The sequence below is a fragment of the Pseudonaja textilis genome, chromosome 1, assembly GCF_049901715.1.
Source record: "Pseudonaja textilis isolate UNSWEBS1 chromosome 1, rPseTex1.2, whole genome shotgun sequence".
NCBI classification, from domain to species: domain Eukaryota; kingdom Metazoa; phylum Chordata; class Lepidosauria; order Squamata; family Elapidae; genus Pseudonaja; species Pseudonaja textilis.
In genome coordinates this window covers 291,591,087-291,611,021 of record NC_141990.1, presented here as the reverse complement: position 1 = coordinate 291,611,021, position 19,935 = coordinate 291,591,087, and the positions used below count along the sequence as shown (strand labels likewise).

General features: G+C 36.8%; 1 protein-coding gene across 1 annotated transcript; it reads right to left on the bottom strand.

The window, feature by feature from the left end:
• Positions 1-6,362: 6,362 nt before the first annotated feature.
• PSMC1 (proteasome 26S subunit, ATPase 1) lies at positions 6,363-19,464 on the bottom strand. The gene is made up of 11 exons (XM_026712958.2): positions 19,337-19,464; positions 18,272-18,325; positions 17,207-17,303; positions 16,483-16,607; positions 15,230-15,415; positions 14,283-14,411; positions 13,268-13,364; positions 11,164-11,353; positions 9,451-9,602; positions 7,770-7,924; positions 6,363-6,715 (listed from the first exon to the last, which is right to left on the bottom strand). Exons 1-11 carry the CDS (start codon positions 19,337-19,339, stop codon positions 6,581-6,583), a joined length of 1,323 nt encoding a protein of 440 aa, XP_026568743.1. The 5' UTR covers positions 19,340-19,464; the 3' UTR covers positions 6,363-6,580.
• Positions 19,465-19,935: the final 471 nt, after the last annotated feature.

The following is a 19,935-nucleotide window of genomic DNA, read 5'->3' as shown; positions in this document are numbered from 1 at the left end:
ATACAAATGCAGCGTGGATGTCTCATACAGATAGGCTTGAGGTTGAACAAAAAGTCACCATATTAGTTAGTAGATGGAGAGAAATCAAAAGATTTTGCCATTGCCTCCTTCCTAGGGCTGAGTGATCGACCCAAGGCTTAATTCCCAATGCGGGACCAGCGCGCGCACGCACACACACACACACACACACACACACACCTCCCTCCCTCTCTCTCCAAATTTAAAAGTCTTAAGTTTTCTAGAAGAAGGAAATATTTTTGAGCTATTTTCTTGTTTCCTGGTAGATGAGAGAAACACCAGGTGTTCAATGCTAGGGAAATCCAAAAATAACAATTTGAAGTTAATCCTCCATTACAGCTTTCAGCTCAGAGAATAATTGAGGGCAGCTCCAGCCAGCCTATTTTACCACTGTACAGGTGGTTGTCCGATACATGAATGGTGAGTAATGCCAAGTCTTCCCTTATTTTGTATAGAGGCTCTGGCCCCTTCAATAAGAAGCCTGTGAACTCTTCTTATTTTTTAAGTCATACCTCACTCAAGTGCAATGGTAAACATTCACATGCTATTGGAGTTACAGCAGTCATTTCATATACCAAGGCACTGAAATAACCATCTGCTTTGAACCTGCTAAAACATCTGAGTATATTTTAGATTTATAACCATAATAAAATACAGTGATTGTTCACCATATTGAAAAGAGGAACAAACTAAATTTTTGGTTAATTATTCATTATCCTGGGAAACAATCTCTGCAAGGTACAATTAAAACTAATTTGCATGCTGTTGATAGTTGATCTGGTGAAAATATTCAGTTAGTGTGTTATGAGATCTGGTCATAAAACCCTAACGGGGCCATAGAAAAGCCAAAATAGTCTTCCCAGAGTTCTTTTGTGTGAAAGGGAGTTTGCTTCACCCACTGTTTTTTTTTTAAAGACAGCTCTAGAAAGTGCACTTGCTTATGAGCATTTTATCGGCTTGGAAAAATGCTTGCATGATATATTATCTGGTATTTTGACTTGTTAATAATTCATAAAACCAATCAAACACCTACATTCAAGTTAAACTCAAGTTCAGAAATGCATTTGGCACTTATAAATAATTTGGGCTACACTTAATAATGATATTGCCAAAGTTAAACAGTTCAATCTGTTCAGCTGTATTCACAGCCAAAGAAATTTGAGCACTGAAGAAATCTCTGGCATTTGACCCAGTTACGCTGGTTTAAACTTGCAATGTGGAGATCAGCCTATGCGTTTGCTACCAATATATGCAAACAAGATTTTTTTTAACTATTTGCCATACTCCTACCCTGCAATTTTTTAGAAAGCAAATTTGAGATTGCTTCCATCATGACCCCAGACACAGTATCCCCAAGATAAAGACTATTTTAAAATAAATCACAGGCCTGCAATTATTTGCTGTCTTTATATCATGGTTATGGGACACCTAGATTTTCCTGACAAGATAAAGCTAGGAGATGGAAATTTGTAGCAGGCTGGGTCTCCTTTTAGAAAAAATGGAGACTCTAAAGGTGGGTTGAGCAGAGATTCTAGGAATAGCCAAGTGGAAATCAATGGGCATCATGCTTACCTACCTTTGTATTAGCAGAATGGACAAAAAAAAAAAAAACTGGCCAGGAAGCCCACAATCCTATTTTATCTGAAATCTACCAGTAATTGGCAAAGGGGCACATATTTATGATTCTACTGGCAACATTATTTCTAGGTCCCATATTGACACAGGCTGTCTTGTTGAGCTTGACATAGTATGAAAGCAACATCGATCATATATCTCAGCCGTGAGAATTCCCCCTCAGGCTTACAACATTCTTCATTCAGAAACAGGGCATCTGTTATTTTTTATCTACTGTATGATAAGGGCAAGAATATAACCTCAATTGTTTTGAATAATACATACACACAAAACATTGGTGCACTGACCAGCCTGCTACACTTTCATTTTAGTTTCAGCTGCTTTTAAATTTCCTAAGGGGGGGAGGGACTCTTTGTCAATGATATTAAACTATCTTATTTACCATCAGTAGCAAGGAAACTACCAAAAATTTACTATTCATCTAAAGCAGAGTAACAGATAATAGATAACAGATAATCAGAGTTGGAAGGGACCTTGTATGTCATCTAGTCCAACCCCCCCTACCCAAGCGGGAGGCCCTACACCATTTCTGACAAATGGCAGTCCAATCTTTTCTTGAAAGTCTCAAGTGATGGTGCTCCCACAACTTCCTGAGGGCAAGCTGTTCCACTGTTGATTGTTCTCACTGTCAGAAAGTTTCTCCTTGTTTCCAGGTTAAATCTCTCCTTGTTCAGTTTCCATCCATTATTCCTTGTCTGGCCTACAGGCGCTTTAGAAAATAGTTTGACCCCTTCCTCCCTGTGGCAACCCCTCAAATATTGGAACATGTTATCATGTCTCCCCTGGTCCTTCTCTTCACTAGACTGGCTATGCCCAGTCCCTGTAACCGTTCTTCATATGTTTTAGTCTCCAATCCCCTAATCATCCTGGTTGCTCTTCTCTGTACTTTTTCTAGTCTCAACATCTTTTTTACAATGTGGTGACAAAACTGGATGCAGTACTCTAGGTGTGGTCTTACTAAGGCTTTACAGAGTGGTATTAATACCTCACTTGATCTTGATTGTATCCCTGTTAATACAATTTAGGATTGCATTAGCTTTTTGGGCTGCTGCTGCATACTGCTGGCTCATATTTAGCTGGTTGTCCACTAAGACTCCAAGATCCCTCTCACAACTACTGCTATTGAGCCTGGTTTCACCCAGTCTGTATGTGTACTTTTGGTTTTTCTTGCCTAAGTGTAGGACTTTTCTCTACATTGAATTTCATTTTGTTAGATATGGCCCAGTGTTCTAGTCTGTCAAGATCCATCTGGATCTTGAGCCTATCTTCTTGGGTGTTAGCTATTCCTGCCAGCTTAGTATCATCTGCAAATTTGGTAAGTTCCCCTTCTATTCCCTCATCTAAGTCATTAATGAAGATATTGAAGAGTACTGGGCCTAAGACGGAATCTTGTGGCACCCCACTGCTTACTTTCCTCCATGTAGACTTAGACCCATTAAGGACTACTCGTTGAGTACGGTTTGCCAGACAGTTGCGAATCCATCTAGAGGTGGTGCTATCTATTCCACTTTTTTCTAGCTTACTAAGAAGTAGGTTGTGGTCTACTTTCTCGAATGCCTCACTGAAATCTAAATATATTATGTCCACAATATTTTGCTGGTCTACTAATTTAGTCACTGTGTTGAAGAATGAAATAAGATTGGTTTAGCATGATCTGTTTTTAACAAACCCCTGCTGACTGCTAGTTATTACTTTATTTGTTTCTAGATGTTGGCAGATTTGTTTATTATCTTTTCCAGTATCTTCCTGGGTATTGATGTTAGGCTGATTGGTCTATAGTTTCCTGGGTCTGTTTTATTTTCCTTTTTTGAAGATGGGAACCATATCAGCTCTTTTCCAGTCCTCTAGTAGTTCCCCAGTGCTCCAGGATTTTTGAAAGATATGGTGCAGTGGTTTTGAGATGACCTCTGCCAGCTCCTTTAAAACTCTGGGATGTAATCCATCAGGCCCCGGTGATTTGTGTTCATCAAGATCAGACAGGTGTTCTCTTACTATTTTTTTGCTTATTTTAACTTTTATTTCTGGTCTGTCTTTTACAGTTCTGTTTTTGGTGGGTTGAGTTATGGTTTCTTTTTGCGTGAAGATGGATGCAAAGAATGAGTTAAGCAGTTCTGCTTTCTCTCTGTTGCCTGTTACTTCCTTGCCATCTTCTCTCTTTAGTAGAACGACTGTTTCCTTGACTTTTTTCTTGTTATTTATATGTTGGAAGAAACTTTTTTTTATTATCTTTGACTTTTGTTGCAAGTCTTTGTTCATTCTGAGCCTTTGCTATCCTGACTTCGTCTTTGCAGATTCTGGCTATCTGCTGATATTCTGCCTTAGCTGTATGTCCTTCTTTCCGTTTTTTGTACTTGTCCTTTTTTTCTTTCAGTTTGCCAGAGAGCTCTTTGTGCAGCCATGCTGGTTTCTTCTTGGATTTCTTGTTTTTCTTTCTCAGTGATATTGTGCTGGTCTGGACTTCTATGATCATACTTTTTAGAGTTTCCCAAGATGAGTTGTTGTTTTCCCCTTTAGGATTTTCATCCATGGAATCTTTCCCAAGTTCTGAGTTTATTGAAATCAGCTCTTTTAAAATCCAAGACTCTGGTGTCATTATGTTCTGTTGCTTGTGTTTGTGTTATGTTGAATTCTAGTATGGCTTGGTCACTCTTACCCAAAGTTCCTGCAGTTTCAATTCCCTCTATCACTTCTTCTCTGTTTGTAAGAATTAAGTCCAGTATGGCTGTCCCTCTAGTTTCACTGTCTACCTTTTGGACAACAAAGTTGTCAGCTAGGTTGGTAAGGAACTTATTTGATTTCTAACTTGGTGCAGAATTAGTTTTCCAATTGATATCAGGATAATTGAAGTCTCCCATTACTATTGTTGTGTTTCCTACATGTTTGTTAGTTGGCTGGCAAAAAGGACATCTATTTCTTCTGCTTGATTGGGTGGCCTATAATATACGCCTATGGCCATGTCATTCTTTTTTTCTTTTATATCGACCCATATGCATTCTAGGTGGTTTTCACCTTTGGTTTCATGCATTTCTGTAGCTATAGTGGTCCTTTACATACAGTGCAACTCCACCGCCTCTTTTATGGGATCTTTTTTTTAAAAATAGTTTGTATCCTTCTACCAGTATGTTCCAGTCATGGGTTTCATCCCACCAAGTTTCTGTTATTCCAACTATATCATTTACTATATATTTACCTTCATGTATTCTTAATTCGAGTTCACCCTGTTTGTTCCCCAGACTTTGTGCATTTGTATATAGGCACTTGAGATTTTTATGTCTGACACTGTGTTTACTGTCTCCATAATCTGTGTTGTGCCTGCCTGCCCCTACTTTCTTGCCACTTGTTTGATTAATGCACATGGTATGACACTCACTATTAAGTGCTTGGTTTTGGTTGGCATCAAGGTTGATAATCTTACCTGCACAAACATCTATTTTGCATGCACTGGTATCCTTATTAGTTTTAGGTTGCTGGGGACAGAAATATTCTGAATCCATTAATTCTCTGATGAATTTCAGCTGTTGTATTATAAAAACCCATTCTGAGCAAGCATAGTAAAGTAGGAAAGATAGATTTAAGACTACTTTCAATGAAAAAATCAGATTATATAGCCCAGTATTTAAGAGTACTTTCAATGAAAAAAATCAGATTATATAGCCCTGTATCCTGGGAAAGGTTATGCATTGCTTAACTACTATCAAATCTTTAATACCAAAATGAACGAGTAGAATTGATTCCAACATTCCATTTATATCTTTAAGAAAAGGACGGATTTTTCATTTTTCACTTGAAATCCATAAAGCGTCTTTTGGAGCATACCAAGTAAAGGATGAGTGCTGTGCTAGCACAGAAAAGCACTTTCTCCTGGCTGAAGGAGCGCATGATGACTATGCAGAGCCAGGCCTGATTTGGCTTCTGCTTTCTGCTGCGCACATATTTACATTTGATTTCTAATTTCTGATTGGCCTCACATGGGTCAGACAGGAAGAGCTAATGGGCTGGATGTAGCCTGTGGGCGGTAAATGCCCAGGTCTGCACTAGAGTGAATAAAACTTTCTGAATTGAGCCACAAATTTAATCAGAATATCTCATTTAAAGATAGAATGGATGTTTAGTTTTCCATAATTAAATTTATTTCCATAATTTTACATTTCCCTGTCAAATTTGGAAAAAGTTCTTATATACAATGGCTACTTCTTTGAACAAATTGTGATTACCATTACTTGTAAGAATTGAATCAGCACAATTTGACTATAAAGGTGCAAGGGAGGAATTGGCATGGTTTTTAAAGATGATTTACCTTATTTGTCCAAATAACTTTGGCAATGAAATCTCATTGCTTATTATGTATGTGTGATTTGGCAAACCATAGCCTAAAGGAACTGAGAGCTAAATGAAATGAAACAAGAATCTTTTCAGACATCAAAACCATTTTCACTGCAGATAAAGAGTTCTGTTTCAGAACTTTCTTTCTGATAACTGCATGAATTTTCCATGAATCAGGTCCTTTTGCAGTATTTCCATCACTATATTTTTCAGTACCTTTCTGGATATTCAAAGAACGTACATTTAGCTGCACTAGAGTCACAACCAATTACAGAACATTTGCAGAGTGTGCTAAAAAGATTAATGTTTAGACTAAGAGGCTAAAGAACACTTGGGGCACACATTAAAAACCCTTCTTTGCTTAAATTCTAATCCAATCATCCCAATTCACTTGGAAATCAATGTTTAATGACAAAATATTTCACAATGAATGTATGCCACAATACACAGACATTCACAGCACGTGAATGATCATACTTTCAGCAGCAAAAGCTTCTTTTTGTATTCACTAACACCTTGCTCGCTAATCCTTTTTCCACATTCTGAAGAAAAAAAAGGTTCACGGAATTAACCCCAACCTATGACCAAAACAAAGGTGGGGAAGTTAAAGGTACAGGCCTTCCGGAGTGCCTTCCTGTTTCTTATAAAGAACATTTTCTTTTGATTTTTTGAAGTCTTCATTTGTTACTTTCATCCTTCGTTCACGCAGAGCCATCAAACCAGCTTCCGTGCAAATGGCCTATTAGAAATGGAAGCACTTGATTAGAAAATCAGGAGTCTGATTTGCAGGAAGTGCTAAGAACCAGTAATGTTCAAACAAGCTGGTGGCCCTTATGTATGCTAGAAAGCATTGGGTTGAAAAAAACAGCATTAAATATTCATTAATTAGAAACTAATGCGATCTGACTAATGCACAGCAAACATTACTAATATTAGATCAACTTTCCCTCCCTAATTGTAATTCCCCTGAAAGAGTGTAACATGTTAGTCACAACAGAGGTCAATCACATTTAATTGATGTAGCCACCAATATTCCTAGTAAAAATAGCCCCACCAATTCTTTACTAGCTTTTTACATCAAGCATGCAACTCTCAATACAGGTGGCCAAATGTTCATTTTCTCTTCCATTAATGACTTTTCCCTTCCCAACAATGTCCATTAATGCCCTTCCAAGTATTTATGGGGAAGAAAAGAGAGAAAATACCCCCTTCATTCAGAAAACATTGCCGTAACAAGGAAATATTTACTATTTGAGGTAGTCCTCAACTTACGACCAGAATTGAGCCCAAATTTTTTATTGCTGAGCAAGACAGCTGTTCAGGAAGATTTTGCCCCACTTTAACGACTTTTCTTGCCATAGAATCATTGCTGTTATTAAGTTACTAATAAGGTTGTTGAGTGGTTTCCCATTGACTTTGCTTGTTAGGAGGTCGCAAAAGGTGTTCACAGGACCCAGGGACATGGCAACCATCATAAATATAAACCAGTTGTCATGCATCTGAATTCTGATCATGTGACAGCATGAAAGGGATAAGTCACTCTTTTTACAGTCAATAAACAAATGGTTAGAAAACTAACTGTTGTAAGTCGAGGACTGCCTATACCAGGAAGTAGAGAATCCAGTGCTTTTTCAAAATGGGTGAAAAAGAGAAAACAAAGGCAGTGACTGGGGCTTTCTGAAACAAAGGATATTTGTAGGAAAGCCTTCATTGGAAAGGGGTGCAAGATACTGCATGACACACATATTCAATTGGGTGGGGTGGGGGAAATCATTTGTTATCAAGGATTTTACCTTTATATCTGCCCCAGACAAATCATCTTTAGCCATTATCAACTCATCTAGAGTAACATCATCTGCCAAAGTCATTCTGCTGGTGTGAATCTGAAAGATGCGTTTCTTTGTTTTTTCATCTGGCAGAGGAAATTCTATCTTCCTGTCAATACGTCCTAGGATTTAGAAAAAACAATTAGCTGCTTCAGATTTTTGCCTGTGGAATCAAAAATAGAAAGCTTTCCTTGGAAAATAATACCATTATTTAGCCTTGATACTATCTCAGAAAATACTCGTGCATCTTTGGACAGTTGTTAGATGCGTAGAATTTCTTTTTTATTTCCCCCCCACTTCACACATACAATTATTTCACCTTATTGTTGGATCAAAACATTTCTTCTTCCCTCAAATTTCATAAGCCATTCAAATATTTATATTTTACATTATTTCACGTACTGTTCAATATCAAGTTACATGAATAGGCACTCCAGAAACTTTCTAATTTAAACCCAATCACATATATTTGTGATTGATAACCAACACACACACACACTAATATATATATATATATATATATATATATATATATATATATATATATATATATATATATATATATATATATATATATATATTTGTTTTCTGAGGTTCTTGCGGGTATTTGTATGTGGATCTTTGGTTATTGGGTTTTCTCCCGCGTAAAATTTGAAGTATCTAGGTGACGTTTCGATGAAGTCTCATCTTCAGGCTTGTCTTCGGTTCTGTGCTCCTCAGAGTAATGTGAGCTTGCAGCTGCTTCTTCCTTTTAACAGACCAGAAGCTGCATCGCAGCTGCATCACTACCCGCTTCAAACCCCTCCGACCCATACATGAAGCGAACTGACGCCCACCATGAAGATGCGGCATGACCACGAACGTGAAGCCAAACAGCAGGATCACAGCTCACCAGCTCAAATCCCCCAGCAACTAAGACTAACCTGAGCACAACTAAGCCCCCACTTGAACAGAACACACCCCCAGCCAATCAGAACACAGCCAACCCCCCAACCAATCAGAACACAGCCAAACCACCAACCAATGAGAACACCCCCCCACTCAATCAGAACACAGCCAAACCCCCACCCAATCAAGTCACACCCCCACTAGCAGTTAAAAGGAAGAAGCAGCTTCAAGCTCACATTACTCTGAGAAGCACAGAGCTGAAGACACAAGCCTGAAGATGATGAATGAGACTTCATCGAAACGTCGCCTAGACACTTCCAATTTTACGCGGGAGGAAACCCAAATAACCAAAGATCCATATATATATATATATATATAATATGTATATGTATATGTATATGTATATGTATATGTATATGTATATAATATATATATATATATATATATAAAAGCTTCAGGAAGAAAGCTATCAAACTTATAGAAAATGAAGTATCTTATAATTTCATTCTCTACAACACTGGTTTCTCCCTGAGCAGGCTAAATTGAGTGAAAAGTGAATCTTTTGAAAGAGCAAAACATTTCAAGCTTTGAATGTGATCTGATTCTCAAGTTTTTTCAACTTATTTTCAGACTGGCCATTCTAATGAGAAACACAGAATGCTCTAGGAAACACCATGACAGACCACATTGTTCTACATGAAACTAATAATCAGAAGCAGTAAGATTTTAAGTAGTTAAATATAACCATCATACGTTTTACCTGGTCTGATTAAAGCTGGATCCAATGTTTCTATTCTGTTAGTAGCCATTATCACTTTTACATCTCCACGTGAATCAAACCCATCTAATTGGTTCAGCAACTCCAACATTGTTCTCTGGATTTCTCTTTCTCCCCCTGAGTTAGAATCATACCTTTGGCATAGGACAAAAGATACCTACATTGAATTTAGAATACCCACAGAAAACAATATTTTTCTTTACCTATAGTAATCCAATTCTACCATTCTGGTAGAAGCAAGGAATATACAGAACAGTGTTCGCCTAGGATAAGACATCATTTCTGAAGGTCAATTAAAAACTCTTGGATTAGAGTACAACAGGTTCAGCAGCTGAAAGAATGCTATGAGCAGCACTTTTTAATTTCCAAGTTAAGATAACACTAATCCATTATAGCAGTTTTGTATTTGTAGCTATTTGCCTGTTCCAAGTGATTCTTATTAAAGGATGAACCTTCAAAAATTAAATATTAGATAAGAAATTATTATAAGCACATACAGAATTCATCACCTCCTTTCCTCTCCATGTTTACTCAGTCAATATTAAAGATTATCTTTCTTCAACAAACATACATACATGATGTATTTTTATTTATGCACATATTTGCCACTCCAAAAAAGGATGAAGCTGTAAAAATTAAGTCAATATTAAATGAATCAATAACAAATTAAAGTTAACTGACTGTAAAATAAAGGCTTGTTCTTAAATCTATTCCTCCATCTGCAAATACACACATACTCTGCCTCCTTGTAGCAGCAGAAAAAAAAGAGAGAGAGAGAGGACACAGAATGAACATGGGCTATGGGAAGAAAGAGAAGAAAAATGGCAGATGAAAACTTATGCAGACTTAATCTGTAGTAAACGTTATTGAAGTGAATGGTTGGTACTGTACTCCTAGGAAGGTGTTTTGGATTTCTAATCTTCCAGAAATGTTATGAAATCCAGCCAGAGTCTTTCTACATTCAAAGGGGAGGACAGAGTGATACTCTCATTAACTCAATTGACTGACAAAGATAATCACAATGGTATTTCCCTTTCTCCTGACGCCTCCATTCCAACTATTTCTTTTAAGGAAATATATCCAATAAAGTATTTCTCACCCATCTGCTTTTCAGGCCTATCTCTTGCCTCTAGTACTTTATTCGTGGCAAACATAAAATAATGTTCCACCCCTTCAGTGCACCAAGTGATCAACATGTTGGACAGGATGCAAAATACCCAAATTCACCTCCCCACCCCCCCGAATTTGTAAGGGTATGGTGAGGATAATAGCAAAGGAATGCTCCCAGTTTTGAATCTCCCCCCCAAAATATACAGGAATGAAACACAGTAATAACTGTATAATACTTGACAAATAATTATTGAGTCTGAATTCATTAAAAAGAAAAAATGCTTTCTCACTACCCATTCCACATTAGCCCTGCTCCATTTGTTTTTTAAAAAATGTCAGGTTTTAGTAAAATATTTTATAAATTAAAGAAATAATATAGCTCAGACATATTAGTCTGAAGCATGCTAGCATTAATGTGCCCCTACAAGTATAAGGGTTGACCATTGTCTTACAACTGAAGATGGCAGCATACAAGCCACTTCTAGTGACCCAAACTATTACTTCTGAAAACCAATTAACAAAAAGGAAAGAGTGTTAAAAGATATGCATGTGTTGCTCAGCATGGGAATGACTATGACATCCTACCTTTTGGTACCTATGGCATCAATTTCATCAATGAAGACAATTGACGGGGCATGCTCCTCAGCTACTCGAAAAAGTTCTCGAACAAGCTTTGGTCCATCTCCCAAATATTTCTGGATAAGTTCAGAGCCAACCACTCTCAGGAAGGTGGCAGAAGTCTGATTTGCCACTGCTTTGGCTAATAATGTTTTACCTGTTTAATTATAAAATGCCAGAAAGTTAGCACATTCTCCAACTTGTGTTACACATACATGCATGAAGGCAACCACTCAAATTGAATATTGACAAAAGTCCGCAAGTTATCTACTATAGATCAAGTTTGGCATTTTAAGTCAATAAGCAATGGAATTATACCCTAGTAGTGTTTACATGCTTGAGACACATAAACAGATTTTTCCTATTTGAATTCACTGTCTGAAGTGCAGAAGGAGAAGTAAAAACAGATAAACTGATTTCCTGTCAATTTAACAAGATGCTCAGAAAGTGCTCTTTGTCGCTTTCAAATTTGGAGTAGGAAATTATTTTATTCTTACATGGTGAATCCATGCAAAGAAAGTAATAGAATGAACTAATCAAATCAACCATATTTCCTTAAAAGACAGCAGTTTCAGCATCAAAGAACTAACAGATCTCACACACTATGTCTATGCAAGTTAATATGAGAAGTATAGTTTCACTTGGGGTGCAGAATCATCCATAATGTCCTAATTTTCAAAAACATTTCTTGTAATTTTCCATACTTAATATGAAGGGAAGCGTTTTGGTTCATATATTTCTATCTACTTTCTCCATGTGTGTATGTGCATGAGTGCGCATGTGCATACACATCTCTAGCATTATCCTTTTCCAAACAGATAACATCTGATTTGGCTTGATAAGGTAACTGACCTCTGGTTCCCCATGGATACACCATGTTTCGCTAGATAAAATTTGCCCCCAAACCAACCCCCCACCCCCTTTTCCCCCAAAGTTGAAGAATGAAGCCTGATTGGCTTTCAGAACTCTGTGGAATGGATCTAAACAAGTACCCGGATGTTAATCACAAATTGATTACCACTTTGTATAAACTGGACAGAAAGCCAAAATGAAAATAAACCATCATATAGATTTACTAAACAATATCAATTCACTTAAGATTCCAAATTTACCAGTGATTCTAAACGTCCATGTTTTAAGTTAACCAACTGTTTCATCAAAAAATCAAGGTAGAAATCAAAAGCTTTCTTATAGCTATTCTGGTATTATTAGTTATGATAATTTTTAAGGTCATTAAAATTACTATAAATAGTTGATAATTTTTGATAATTTTTTTCTTTTAATTGTAAGATAGTAAAAGTTTATAGGAACTGATGTAGCATTATGTCTATGGAGATTCTCAATGATCCAGGTCATGGTTGTCCCAAAGATGTTTTTTCAAGAGGCAACTGGATTTCTTGCTTTTCTTTGAAGATGTTTCACTTCTCATCCAAGAAGCTTCTTCAGCTCTGACTGGATAGTGGGGAATGGAAGGATTTATACTGCTGGCAGATAGCCGGTCATTTGCATTGAAGTAGCATTACTTACTGAGGAACTGGTCTTGTCCTAAGTCTAAGCTAAACAATACATCCGAATAATGGAAGAGATCTGACTTTGGCTCCTAAACTCAAATTTAGGAATTTCTGCCACAATGCTCTCTTCCCTTTACCTCAGGATGCTCTACTGGATCCTGCCTGCTATACTTTTTCCCTCATGGAAACTTTCTTCATTTCTGTCACTAGTGACTCATATCACTGTTTGAGAAATACCAGTATCTGTTAGTTTCTGCATCACATATCCTGAAGACACCATATGTTTTGTTTGCAACTATCTGATTTCTTTCTGATGGGGGTAAAAAAGCTAGATGTAAATATGTTACACTTTAGCTCTTCTTCAAGCATGTTTGAAGACCATCAGATCATAAAGACCAATTTCAAAAACAGCAACAATACATTCATTATAGCTTTCAGCCAATACAATGAGACATGTACTAAGGCAGAATGATTGGCTTTATTGATATAAACACTTCAATATAATATTATGTAATAAATGTATTGCCACATGCTGATATAAAAATACAAGAAAAAATTACCTGTTCCAGGAGGCCCATACAGAATGACCCCTTTGGGTGGCTTTATTCCCATTTCTTCATAATACTCAGGATGAGTCAAAGGTAATTCCACAGATTCCTAGAAGGAAGAAATTACATATATCTTCAAAGGTTGATCAAGCCTTTTATCAATCTAAGGCTTCTCCTGGTTAGAAAATCACAGATGAAGGCACCGCTCTAATGGCCAATATTAACATTTACTAAATAAATGTGCTTGCCATTCATGGAGATGAATAATTTTCAACCTGAATTCCTCTATTCTGGAGTAACTGTTTCCTTCCTCAAATCTACTGTTCATTTGAATTAGGTGCACTTCAAATAATTACATTGCCTTTTTTTTAACACAACTCCTTCAAAAGCTGTGCCTGGCTTTCACCATACATGTATCATATTTCAGTCACAAAATGTTTGAAAACAAAAGATAATTCAAAATGCAAATAGTGTTCAAAAAAGAAATTACAGAGCTACAAATGATGGAATCAATAAAATTTATTTTTGGTGAGATTGATCCATTATCAAAGAAGGGAAAGAAGGACTGACTCATCTAATCATATATCTTTATGCTACATACTGCATGTTACTCCATCTCAGAAAATTCTTTAAAAATATTTCTCTGTACCCTTTTGATTGACATACCTAGAGATTAGAGCTGGTCTAAGTATTTAGGGTCTTAAACTGGGAAGCCTTTAGGAAAGTTCTGAGGTACTGGGTCAGTGAACATATCTCAGCATGGGATCTACAAAGACTTGTATGAATGGAAAATATATGCATATATTCCTTGGACAGAAAAGCATCTCCCTGAAGAAGAGATGGTGGCAGTGGCAATTATCAAACTATTATTTCAAATAACCAGTTATTGAAATAAGCAAAATACCAAAGCTATTTAAATAAAAGTCACATGGAACAGAAATAGAAGTATTGCAATTCTAAGGCATCATCTAGTAATAAAATGTTCTGGCATTTTCCCCCTATTGGACAATGCAGGAAATATTAATACCTTGATTTCTTGAATTTGGTTATCCAGGCCTCCAATATCTGCATATGTCTCCTGTGGGGCTTTTTCCACTTTCATCACTGTAACTAAAGGATCCGTGTCATCCATCAAGACACCAATCACAGCATGGACCTGTTAAAAGAAATGGGCAGAAGCATCCAATAATAGGAAAGCATTTAAGTTGTTGCCCTATTACAGGTTTAGCATAAAATAGAAATTGCAGACTGATAGGACATTTCACAAGGTCAAATTCAGCTCCTAAAATCTACTTCTTAGAGAATGGCACCCTGTAGCTTCTGGTTAAATGTAGTTCAGTTGATGACAGTTTCTTTCCCAAACCACCAGAAAAAGAGAAGGCCTCCTGGTAAATCTGAAGGTTATGGGGACACACCTCAACCTTTTTGGGAAGGGATGAGCAAGTACCATGGATAAGCCAGATCACGCCTTATATTCTCTATATAATGACAGGTTGGTTGGTTCTGATAAACAAAACATCAGAATTTCATCTTAACTTGCTTCATTTCATTTTCGATGAAGGGCATTATCATCTCTGTTACTGAGGTTGTTTAAATTTTGCTAAGTCTGTAGCTTTTAAAAAAAAAATCATAACCAAAAGAAAAAAAACACCCTCCTTGTAAGCTGTAAACCCAGCATACAGCTTGGAGGGGAGGCAATAAACCAACAGGCCACCAAATTTCATTAATTTTTTCCTTTTAATCTGAATACTGTAAGAATGCTATAGGCCTGAGTGGTTTCTTTTTCTCTTTTATCTCTGTAGAAGGGAATCTCCTATTGTTACTGGTCATATACAATCAGAACAGAGAGACCACACTGTCTTCATTAAGGTAAAACTCTATATCTTAACAGCTTTAATCTAGATAATGAATATTAAGATATTCATAACATTTATCTTTTAGTGCTTTCAATTACAGTGGAAAAGCTAGAATTACCTTATGATTAAGTAGAACTGAACATCCTGGCTCTAGCAAATCCTTGTCTACAAAAGAAAGAATACTGACATAGTGTTCTGATCCCACGGATGTGGACACAATAGCATGATTATCATCAATTATCTCCTCCAAGGTCCCTACAGACATTGGAGTCCCTCTCAGATCGTCCACCTTTGACCTCTCTTCCTGCAAACAAAGTACACAAAAAGAGGCTATGATTATGTATTACATACTGCCAGGCATCCCAACAATTTCTATATCTATTACACAATTAAGAAATGACAATTTTATGCAACCTCAACAATCCCCAAAAAGAAGAATTGTCCTAGTATTCTCAGTATTAACTATTTCACTATTAACACCTAAGTATTCAGCATCTAATATCTCAATATTAAGACCCCACACAAATGCCATTTATCTTCACTTATAGCAGATTAGCAAGTCTCTTACTCTGGAAAATCCTAAAATTTATACATGTGTAGCTCCCGCTAATGGAGTAAACTAAAAAAAAACCAAGCATTCTATTTTAAAAACATAGAAGCAATATTTGTTCATTTTATAATAAAGCAAAGCTGTTCAAAAACATTGCAAAATCCTGAGAGTTTATTAGCAATTTTGAATACCACCAAGACTATATATCTTAATTTGTTTTTGAACACTATTTTTTTAAAAAACAACTATATTTTGTCTTACTAAAATTAGTTTATATACATTAGCTAAATAGAAAGTTTAACAAATAGATCAAAGTGTACAAATAGTCCTCAATTTACAACCATCCAATGACTGTTCAAAGATACAACAGCATTGAAAAAAAGTGAGTCATGTGTCACCATTTACAATCTTCCCAGTTCTCACAAGCAAAGTCAATAGGAGCAGCTGGTTCACTTAACAATTATTTGACTCACTTAACTGCAGTGATTTGATTAACAACCATGGCAAAAAGGTTATTAAATCTTTTGTAAAATTGGGTACAACTCAAAAACTACCTTGCTTAGCAATGAAATTATTGTCCCAATTGTGCTTGCAAGTTACAGTCTACCTTTATTTAAAATTCAGATCAATTGGAATGAAAGAGTACCATGCCATTTTAGAGATTTAACATTTATTCTTTTTCGTATAGTCTTTTTTTCATATGGGCGAAGTTAGAAGATACAAAATAGAGGATAAGTAAGTTGATAACAAACAAACAAACAAAAAATCCCACAACCTGACAAATTTAAGCAGTTTCTTCTTCCTATTCAAAGCATACATACCTCTTGCTTTTCTTCCAAAGGTTTCATCTGTTCCTGGTTTCTAATGAACTCTTCCTCCATCAGAAGATAATCCTTAATTCTTTCCAGCTTCAATAATTTGAGTCTGCACTGAGTATGAGGAGTGACTACAATTAAATAAAAGAGTTTCTAAATGTAGGGTTTGGAATAATGCATTCAACTTGTTTAGGTGAATTGAAAAAAGGGACAACGAACTAAAATGATTTTGAAATTTCTATCTTTTGTCTGGGATGCTTCTTGTTCCTATTATTTTGGGCACTGCTTTTTGATGGAAGAATTGTCTTTTTTGCATGGAACTGATGTAGCAATATGTGAGTCTAAACAAAATCCAAGGACATGATTTAAATAAATTCTTGAGAGGGCTGCCTCTTATTCCAAGGAACAATAAATCATGTTTTTATGTTTATAATCAATTCCTGAAATCAATTAAAAATGTGGTTTCTTCCAACTCTATGATTAAATAATGTTCTGGATCATATGATATAGTAGCCTAAAGATGAAAATATCTAAGTGTTTGCTCTATTTTGGAACAATCCACTGTGTAACCTAATTCAGTCCCAGTAATTCTTTAGCCCTTCAATGTTTCAAGCTGAGAGCTTTAAAAACTAAGTTGCTCAAGTATGAAATGGGGGCTTTTTGCATGCTGAAAAAACTATCCTATATATTAACTATAGCTACTCAGGGAAATGGCACAAACCATGCTTACCCAGCGGAAGTTTGCTGGCAGCATCTGGTCCCTTTGTTTTCTTCTTCTTTTTCCCCACTCGGGTTGGAACTGGGGGTTCATATTTCTTCTTTTTGTCCTTTTTATTTTAAAAACCAAGTTAAAAAGTAATTTATAGAAAGTACTGTGCATCTAAGATTCCAACACAAGTTCCAAAAGGTTTTGTCAAATATTTCAAAAGTTCTAAATTGCCCAATATTTTGTAAATCATCTAAACCAAATTATAAAGTCATTATATTGCTTTCTAGATAACTTGGGATTTCACTTCCATAATTCTCCACGGCGTAGAGCCTGATTACTTGAGGGATTGTCCTTCTCCCATAGTGTCTGCTCACGCCAATTCGACCTTGGCATGTTCCAGATTGAAATGTCATCTATTGGGACCACAGAAACACATCTTCTTTGTAGCAGTGCCTGACCTCTGAAATTAGGATGGCCTCCAATCTGTTGCTGTTTAGAAGAGGTGTGAAGACCTATCTCTTTGGGACTTGTTTCATTCCTTGTGGTCTCCCCCACATTCCATTTTTATTTAATAATTTTATAGTTGTAAGTGGCCAGAGTTACTGGGAGTCTGGCAGCATACAGCATAATCAATTATAATTATTATCAGTGTGCCTACAGGGAAGGTTTCAACATTGAATTATGAACTATGAGTTAACTTAACTATGGTTATTAGAAACAAGACAGTTTCAAATGTTGAGCAGGCCCATAGTTTCTATTAAATCATAGGGTCCAGATTAAATAACAAACGATAATAAATAAAAATAAAAGAGAAAAGCACATAAATCATGGCATATTTAAATTGACTACTTATCCATATACACTACAATAAAAGCAACTACATAATTCTGAAAATGAGATCATTGCAATGAAAATGTAATATCGGTTCATAATATATAAAAAACACAATATTTGATTTTCTGAGTTTTTATATAATAAGGATAACTGAGGGTAAATATATATTTTAGCTTCTTAGTTAGCATGGAAGATGTATTCTACAAATATTCTCTTAAGAAAGCACACCAGGTAAAAGTTATTTTTTCTTACTTTGTCATCCTTCTTGCCACCTCCAGGACCATGTCCACCACTCTGACTCTGACCCTACATTCAAAGAGACAAAACATCAATGAAACTCAGAAAAGGGGGGAGGCAACTTAACTATAAACTATGTACAAACTCAAATTCAGTTTTTCCTTCTGAAACAACTGTCAAAAGAATGAAGATAGAAGTAATTTCCCCTTCATTCTTCTGACACTATTAAAAAAAAAAATCCAGAAAACTCTCCAGAACAGGCAAATGCTACACAACAAAGATAAGAAAATGCTTTTGATGTGCAAGGAAAAACCCATACAGACAACACTGATTTCCTCATGGCAATTTATTTAAACAACTATATTTCTACAAATACTATGTTTATTTTGGTTAAAAAATCAGTCAAGAATATCTGTGCATTTAAGGTCACTAAATAACACTGGACATAATTAACGGAATAAATAGCAAAAACACTCTTTGGAATCACTGAATTGCTATATATATAGCTTGAAGTTGACTGGCCCAAGGAGTAATAAGCAAAAATTTTCTGTTTTGGTGTCTCATGCAACCCTGGTGTAGAAAGAGAAACTGTAAACATTCCCACGCCACACAAGGATATCTGTAAATATAATGCATATCGTGTTTATCTCTGTATGTGTATATATAGGGAAAAGTACCTATATCCACACAGAGGGCTATATACACAAGACCTGCACACTGGACAACCGCCCAGCCGTTGAAAGAAAAATAGTAGTTTAAATGGTGGTGACGGGAAGAGTGCCTGATTTTCTTTACTGACTGCCACCCGAAGACGGTAAGAAAATCGGTACCCAAGGCTACTTTGGCTTTAACCGCCCTCCCCGCTCCAAATGCCATTTCCCCGCACTTCTCAGCCATGGAAACGATGCGATCATGACATCGCATAACAGCGCCGAAAGGACCCAGGCCGGGAGAAAAGGATACCCTGGCTTAAGGGAATCGGTCTCAGCCAACGGACACTTGGAAGAGGCTCCAAACGGGCCTTAAGAAGACCACCCGCAGCCCCCCCACCCCCATCCCCAACCCCGCTTTTTTCCTCACCATCCTGCTCCCTCAGAGTCCAACCCCGGAAACCGGACGGCTTCCTAGAGGAGCCGGAGCGGAAGTAAGCGCGATACGGGGCGCGAGGAGGCTCAATTCTCTGTTCGGGGGAGAGAGAGAGAGAGAGAGAGAGAGAGGGGAAAGAGGGCGGAGTTAGGCGATCGTCATCGTCTCCCAGAGGGCGGAGATGGGAAGGGAAAGTTGAGGGTGGAAAGGGTGAATTGGCCGTTTGGTGGGTAGAGAAAGCTTCTTAGCCGTTGGTTTGTGACGGGTGGGTATGCGTGCTATAACTAACGATACCTGGTGAGACGAGAAAGCCGTACTAAGTCGGGAGGTGGGAGGGCGCAGCATATCATCGTGTTGCTGCTTGCGGCAGAATGACTCCTTTTTCGATATCTACGAGACGAAGAGATGAATTATAAAATAAATGCATTATAAAATAACTGACACGGCATATGAAACATATATTTCATATGCCGTGTCAGTGATCCGTGATAGCTCTAATTTTGCCTTGCTTTGAACCGCGGAGAGATAAGTCAGCAGGAGCCTAAATTAAATCATATTTTAACGATAATCTCTCGAGAAGCAAATATGTCCAT